We start from the raw sequence: 8,160 nt of genomic DNA, 5'->3' as shown, positions 1-8,160 counted from the left end.
CCCGGAGGGGTCCCGCTGCCACCGCCCCAGGGCCGGATCCTCAGCGGTCTGTTAAAGCGCGGTGAGCGCCGCCGCGCCGCTTGCTCCATTGCCATCGTTACTCACCGTTAATTGTCCTTAATTAATAAAGCTCCCGTCGTTCATTCAGCACTACCTTTGCCACCGTGTTTCCTTCCTCCTGTAACACGTAATTAGCTGTGTTTTAAATAACCCTTGCCTTTGCCTGGTGTGCCTGTTTCAGCAGCTCCCTGCTGACCTGACCCGAACTTTCCCATCCCGGGGCACTGGTGGTTCTTTCTGACCAGCATCCTGCAAGTGGCTGGGGTGTGCCCCACACGGCGGGCGCGCTTCAAATCCTGCAGGCTCATTCGGTTTTACAAACTTATTTCAGATCTACAGAGTGCGGAGCGTCAGCACTAATGCATTAATGTCTAAGTGGAGATGAGCGATGAGTGGTGTTCCTCTAGGATAGGTGCTGGGACTGGCACAGCAACAGACAGTGCTGTTGCTGGCAACACAGACAGTGGCACGGCAACACTGGCAGAGCAACACAGACAATGGGATTGAGTGCACCAATGGCAAGTTTTCCAATGACACTGAGCTGTGGTGCAGTTGACATGCTGGAGGGAAGGGATGATAAAGAGAAGGACCTTGACAGGCTGGAAAGGTGGGCCCATGTGAACCTCCTGAAGTTCAACAAAGCCAAGTGCAAGGTCCTGCACCTGGGACTGAGAACGGATTGAGAGCAGCCCTGAGAAGTACTTAGGGGTATTGGTTGATGAGAAACGCAACTCACCCTTGCAATGCGTGACTGCAGCCCAGAAAGCCTCCTGTATGCTGGGTTGCATCAAAAGCAGCATGACCAGCAGGTCAAGGGAGGTGATTCTTTCCCTCTCTAGCAACACAGAGCAGTCACAGGCAGACAGTTGCTGGTCCCCGCTGTAGGGTGAATGGGTGGTGGCCACAAGCCTCAAGGCCAGAAGCCCCATTCTCCTCCTCAGGGCAGCAGCCCCCCACCCTGATCCTCATGTCACCAATGGTTGCAACATCCTGCTGGATGCCAGGACTCTCCCCTCTGTCAGCAACTTGCAGGGGCAGGGAAGGGAGCCTTCACTTGCTACTAAAGCCTCAGTGGAACACACTGTGGAGCTGGAGGGAGCTCTGACACCTGGATATGCAGCTCCCAAACCTCCCATGCTGGAGGTACTTTCCCCTGGTTCTGCCCTGCCAGAGCTGACCCTTTCATCACTGCTGCAGCAGGACAAACACATCCCTCCCAGGCATCCAGGTCCTTGCTGTCCACCCCAGCAACCCATGTCTGAAAATGCTCAGTGCCAAGCAGCAGCCAAAGAGGTGATGCCAGACACCAGAAGCTGTTGGGCAGAAGTTCATTTGAATTATTTTTTAACCTTAATCACTACTTTTGACAAACTTACTTTTATTAATTAACATCCTTGGGTTTACGTAACTTCCCTTTTAAAGGTTTAATACTACTGTGGAGAAACTTTTACTGTTAAAAACAATGCAGAAACCATCACATACATTCCTTGAGTGCTGCGCACACTTCTCCTTAGCCTCAAAGCACAACCAGCCAGGCTGAAACAGCACATGGGGATGGGGAGATCCTACATGGACCAGTACAAGCCACTGGGGCTGGGTGCCACATGGCCCACACAGCCCCTGAGTGGTGTGGCAAGGAGAGCAGCAAGTTCCCCTCATCCATGAAACAGCCAAGGAGAAGCTTCCTGGAGGATATGTCCAGCCGCACGGGCACAACTTAGCCAGTCTGTGCATGATGGCAGCACAGAGGTTCACATCACCTCAATACTCACCCTTTTTCTCTCAGGATACCACTGCCCCAGGACCTGCCCACAGGCCCCATGTCCCTGTGCCAGCCCCCAGCAGCACCAGCATTACAGCTGTGAGGAAGCCTGCCCTGGCTACAGGCTGCTATGTCAGACATAGGGAGGAGCTGCCTTGGACCCCAATACCTGCTGCATGAGGCTCCCCTGTTGTTCCTCGGTGCAGGACAGACCACAGGTCACCTCATTTGATGGTAATACTGAAGCCTCTGTATATCTTGCCCTCCTGCCTTTTGCTTGAAGCTTTCAAGAATAACCCTTGATTTTGTTTTAACCCCATGCTAGGGGTGCCCCACAAGCATGCTGGTGTCCAGCTCACCCTTAGGGTTTCTAGCTATGTGCACTGCTCCTGGTACAGCTTGCAAGGAGCAGCACAGGATGCATTCAGCAGCCAGCCCCAGCACCCCCGTAGCAGAGACATGAAAGGGAAGAACAGGGGCCCCAGGAGCACTGCTTGAGGCACACAGAAACAAGGGCTGGGCCCATCTCCCACACCTGGGCAGAGGGGGGAAAGCAGGAAGCAGCAGCAGCCACAGCCACCTCGGTGAGGGCCCCCTGCACACCCCAGAATGATCCCTGCCACCAGGCCAAGTGAATGAGCCCTGGTGGGATATTTCTTGGGTGGGAAGGCCCACAGGCAGCCTGCACCCCCTACCCTAACCTTGCATCAGCCCAGCCAGGCAGAAGAAAAGCCACAGGACAGTGAGCAAGACATTTTGACTGGGGTAGAAACAGGATAGGGATGGTGAGTAAGAAGTACCAGCCCCATGCTATGGTCTCGGGGGGAAGGGCATTTCACGCAAGGGTCTCCTAGTACCCACCCAAGCTCCAGCACATGGGTAGCCCCCAGCCTGGGAAGCAGCGTGGTCCTGACCCACTGGTTGCCCATCTCCAGCATCACACCAAGGGCAGCCCCTTGGATGCTGCAGAAGTTGCCGCTGGGGACAAGCCCTGGCCTGTGGCAGGACTGCCCTCCTCCAGTCTGGGCCAGACCCCATAGGAAGAGCCCTGCCTGCAGTTACTGGGAAGCAGACAGGAGCGCTCACACTGCCAGTGCCTGCATCCAACCACCAGGTTTTATTGAGCAGGGCAAGGCTGGGATGTGGCTGCAATTATGTGAGGAGCCCTGGCAACCCCAATTCCCACTCCTTCCCCTCCAGGAGGGCTTCCCAGGCACCCTCCTGGGCTGCCCCATGCCAAGGCTCAGACGGATGCAGCCCCCTGCCCCGGGTTTCCTTCCTCCCCAGCTGCAGGGCGCTGGTGGGACAGAGCAGTTTTGCAGCTGCAACCGTCCAAGCTGCCTCCACTCATCCCCATGATGCTGTCCCCAGCCAGCTCCAGCAGCACATCCACCAGCTCCGCTCCTCATTGCCCCCAGGATGCCCTCAAACACCAAGATGCTGTTTGAGCTCCTCATCTTCAGCCCCAGGCCTCGTCACAGGTCCTTTTGTCCTGCTGTCAATGGCGCAGATGGGGGAAGCAAGTCCTCAGTTGCAGGCTGCATTCCAGCTAGGGCCAGGCAAAAGTCCAGTCAGCTTTTCCCTGCTGGAGTCCTGCTCCCCACCACTGCTTGGAAGGACACAGCTCCACAAGTTCCTCACACCAGCGGAAGACACTGCTGGCTCAAACCCAGGCAGCAGGAGCAAGGCTGGGGGCAGAGCGGAGGCTACCTGCGTGGTGTGCCACATCTGCAAAGAGAGCACAGCATAGGTGAGCACTGCTGGGATAGAGGGACACCAAGACCTCCAGCTCACCCACTGTGCCCCGGGTTCCCCCTCTCTGTGCCAGGCACCTCCTGCTCCCAACCGAAGTGGTAGGGACCACAAGCAGCCTCTTCACAGGGAGGAACGATGGCAATGGGGCTGTAGGTGCTAGCTGAGCCCTAAGCAGCAGGCTTCAGACAAAACAGGGAAATGCAACACAGAAGTGCTAGCCACAGGCACTATACCCCAAAAGCATATGCAGTTGAGAGTCCAGCCTGCACTGTTACAGCAAGCAGTTTGAGAGAGTCAGCTAAATTTAAGGAGGGAAAGGGTAGAGTAACCCAAACAATAACCAGCCAAGGACAGCAGGAAGGACACAGCTGACAGCAGGATGAAGCTAAAACTAGAAATTCATGGATCCAGGAAATCCAGTGTGCTCTGTGATAATGATAGAGCCACACACCATCAAGTAACCCAGTCCATCCATCCCCACCCTGGATGGGACTGGCCAAGCTTTCAGCAGCTAAGCCTGGAAACTACCGAGCCTTCAGTAAAAGGCCCGCTTCCCTACAGCCACCCACTGTCCCTGCTTTCTCCTGTGCCTGCTCTGCACAAACTCCTCACTGCTTACAGTGTCAGTAAAGACCTAAAAATGGAGCTGTTCATCCCAAAGAAATGAACCCACGAGACACCACCCATACCTGCCCACGCTCACTCACAGTTCACAGCCTTTACGTCTCGTCTTGTCTTGTCTTCTCTTACCTCGGCCCTTAGGCCTTCTCCTTTGAAAGGAAAGGACCACAAGAAAGGCTGACGTGTGGGAAATGAGACACACAACCCCAGCCCGTAACACTGCCCCTGACATCACTTACCTTCCCAACCTCATGAGGTCCTGCCGGGGCCTGCGGGATAGGAAAAGGACAGTGAAGCAGCTACTTGGGCAATGCTGTGTGTTGAGCTGCTGCAGGTGTTTACTGAGATGCCCCAGTGTGCAGCACAATCTACTTGTTACCATTCATGCTTAAAACAGACCAAATATGACTTCACATTTTCATCTCCTCAGCCAGGAGCTGACTGAAGTAGGCAGAGAGAAGACAGAGACAGCAAAGGGGCAGGGGACAGTCAGCTTTGGCAGCTCCCGCAGGGAAGTGACATTTTGCCCATGAGATTGGGAAGCACAGGTTCAGTTTCAGCTGCTCTCGGTGACAGCTTTCATAGCTCATCTGGTTAAACAACATGCAACATCCTGAGCAACATGTGGGATTTGCTGCAAAGCCTCAGCAGTGGTTCTCAGACAACAGCCACAACATACTTGGCTTAAGCATCCAATACAGGTGCCAAGGCCAGGACATCCACCACACCCACACTACACTTCAAAGGGGAGCGATGTAAAGGCATGGAAAGCAGCTTAGGGAGAAGCCAAAAGTGCTGCAGAAGCAAGAAGTTTACAGATTCAAAGACAGCCTGCACAAGTGCTTGTAGGAGATCCCCTGGGAGCTACCCTAGGTAGGAAAACCACAACAGGCTCAGGAAATTCCCTGCATGGAAAATAGCTGGAAGCAGAGCAAGAGAAGGGAAGTAACACGTGCTTCTTCCCACTCCCCTTTCTGCATCTACTAACAGATGCTTCAGAGACGGAGTGGAGCTGGACAGGCCTTGGTTCTGCTCCAGCACAGCCGCTTTTACAGCTGCAGGGGAATACCAGCCTGGGGATCCTCAGGCTCTTCTTCCAGGCAAGGATCTCGTGTCTAATGGCTGCCCAGCAGGAAACTCAATCCCCAGTTTTCGCAATACTGGATCACCCTAGGGTCATGATGAAGAGCAAGTGCCAGGACCTCCCATGCAGGTGGGGCTGAATGGTATCTGTGGTGGGGACTGGCTGTGGACAGCCCTGGAGCTGCTCCTGGCTCCCACAGCACTGCAGACCCCAGGCAGGCACCCACTGTCCTGCCCAAGCTCTCATTGTTTCTGGGACACAGTGAGCGCCCCAAGGGGTTAACTACGTGCCTGGAGTCTGTGGCAGGTTGGTGCTGCACATCCCTCCCAGGTCAGTGCTGCATATCCATACCATGTTGGCACTGCACATTTTAAGCTTTCATTTGTTGGCTTGGATGTAAGCCCCTGTTCCGCCTCCCTGGATGGATGGGGCAGCCTCCCTTAAATGGAGGCCCAAGGCCCAGCCCTTCAGCCTTTTCTTTGGGCCACAGTCATGCTCAGGTATGCCAAGCCATGGAGGTCTCTGCTGAGCCACCACCACACTGTCCCACACCGTCCCACACCTGCCCCAGAGCCACCAGCCTCGCTGTCACCCACTGGCCAGAGGAGTACATGCCAAGCACGTCAAGGCAGCCGTGGGGTTGGAGGGCACAGACACTGCTGCTCACAGAGCCAAGGTGCACCAGCAGCTCCAGCCCTGCAGACAGTGCATGCTGCAGGGAGGCCGCTGCAGAAGCACAGTGCAGCCTGCACCTGAGCAAGGACCATGAGCACTGGCAAACAGAGGCAGCAGGGAGAAGGGGGTTCCAGCAGAGGCAGGGTGCCCCCCAGGGCATCCTCATAGCTCACACAGGGTGAGTTGGCAGGGTCACCCTCGCTGGAGGGGCACAGGGGGGCAAAACGAGCCAGGGGGGTCCCTACCTGCACTCGCACTGCTTGTGCTCAGTGAACGCCATCTCCACGTAGGGAGCCTCCCCGTTTGGCTTTATCTTCAGGAGCTGAAAGAGGAGCAAAGGTTACTTCACAGCCAGCAGCAGGAGGGGGCTGGAAGGGCTCCCACGGCACTGCCTCGCCACCTCAGCCTCTCGGGCAGACGCATGTCTAACCTGTTCCCCCGCACCTCGGGCAGCAGAGACTCCACCTCTGCACACAGGCAGCACCAGCCAGGCCCAGCTGCCCCGCAGCTTGGGAGGCTCTGCTGGTGTTGCCCCGTGTCTTCAGGGCTGTAATTTAAGCCCCATGTTGTTGGGATTTCCCAGCCTTCAAGGAGATTTCTGTGTCTCTGCCTCTGTGGAGAGCTTTCACATATTTGACCACTTTGCACATCTCTCTTCTCCGATGGGAACATTCATGCTTTCCAGACCGTTCCCATTGCTGCTCCCTCCCCCTGCCCCTCCTTCCCTCAGCACCGAGCCTAGAGTCATTACCACAGGGCCTCCCCAGACCAGGGCTGCAGGATTTGCCCTGTTATGTGTCAGTCCACGGCCCAGCCCAGAGTTCAGGCTGAACATCTAGGGGCTTCACAGGGTATGCTCATCATTGCTGTGATCCATGCTAGCCCTTGTGGAAGTACCTGGCCTTGCCATCCCTGACACAGCCATCTCCATGGAGGGAGACCTGTGCACGGGGAGCTGCCTCTTGTTCATGTCAGGCTCTTGCTCTATCTCAGTCGAGATTTTCTGGGGACTCCAACCCTGCCTTCAAACACACGTTCAACCTCTGAGGGACCAAAATCACCAGTGATTTATTCCAGGCTCTCTCTAGTCCACCATCCATGGGCAGAGCAGAGCTTTGCTCTGCTCCCTGAAGCAGCAGTAAGCTGATGTCTGGCAGCACAGCTCAAGGACTGCAGTGTGAGGACAACGGCTGCCTGGCACACTGGGAAAAGGCGACTGGCAGTATGTTGGCAACCCAGGATCTCCCACCCCACTTCACACAGCTCCCACAGCGGGGGCTGTAAACGTGGCTGATGCAGCCCTTCATGCTCACCATGCCCCCAGCACACACTCACTGTCAGCACCACCACAGGCATTTCCTGACACACAGAGCCTCGCTTCTCTCTGCAGTTCAGGGGCAGCATCTGCTTTACCCCACCAGGCAGTCATGGACACCTGGGACACCCCCAGCCCCACCGCAGGATAGGGAAGGTTGGAGAGGTGACAGCAGTCAGCAAGAGGGACCACACTGAGGGCAGAGAAGCAGGAAGCAAGGCCAGTGCCACCAGGGATGTCACCTGGCCTCAGGGACATGCCCAAAGAGCAGACACTGGTACCCTCCTGATTTGCCATGTTGTAAATAAGCCCTCGCCCCTGCTGTCCACGCTGCTATGATGCCTGGAGGATGTGAAGCTGCAAGTTCACTCTCCCAGCCCTTGGCCTGGAGGTTGCCACCTCCCTGGCGCAGCCACGGCTCCACAGCAGTAGTGTTTACCTGCATAGTGACCGTGCTTGTTTCCACAGGGACACAGCGGAGACCCTCACCCCCACAGCAGCCTCCACAGCGCTGCAGGGAGACGCAGGAGGGTCTGAAAATGTACTCCACCTCGTTGGGGAACTCGGTGATGACGTCCACCAGCTGCTCCAGGGGCCGGCAGAAACTACGGTTCCAGATCTCCCGAAAGGTCAGGACTGCAAGAGACCGAGGTGAGGGGCTGTAAGGAGGTGCCCAGAGAGGCTGAGCCCAGCCGGCCGCTGCACCTGCCCCCACCGCGGGGGGGCCGCCCGCGCCCCCTGCCCCAGCCGCGGTGGGGTCCGGCTTCTGTCACGGTGACCCAGGGATGCAGAGGACACCCTTGTGCTCCCAGAAAGCCCATCACCGCACTGGCGGGGACACAGCCACCGCGATGGGCTCTTTCTTCACCTGCCCACCAGCTGTCTCCT

At 56.5% G+C, this 8,160-nt stretch overlaps 1 protein-coding gene across 1 annotated transcript; it reads right to left on the bottom strand.

The window, feature by feature from the left end:
* Positions 1-4,284: 4,284 nt before the first annotated feature.
* Positions 4,285-7,908, bottom strand: PGF (placental growth factor; the record flags this gene model as incomplete). Its single annotated transcript, XM_010024817.1, has 4 exons — positions 4,285-4,347; positions 4,438-4,467; positions 6,203-6,279; positions 7,712-7,908. Coding segments are annotated over 4 exons (367 nt in total), but the record flags the coding sequence as incomplete, so codon positions are not given.
* Positions 7,909-8,160: the final 252 nt, after the last annotated feature.

Source organism: Nestor notabilis, unplaced genomic scaffold (assembly GCF_000696875.1).
Source record: "Nestor notabilis isolate BGI_N333 unplaced genomic scaffold, ASM69687v1 scaffold8352, whole genome shotgun sequence".
Taxonomy (NCBI): Eukaryota; Metazoa; Chordata; class Aves; order Psittaciformes; family Psittacidae; genus Nestor; species Nestor notabilis.
Note: the sequence above shows the minus strand (reverse complement) of the source record. Positions and strands in the feature narration are given on the sequence as shown.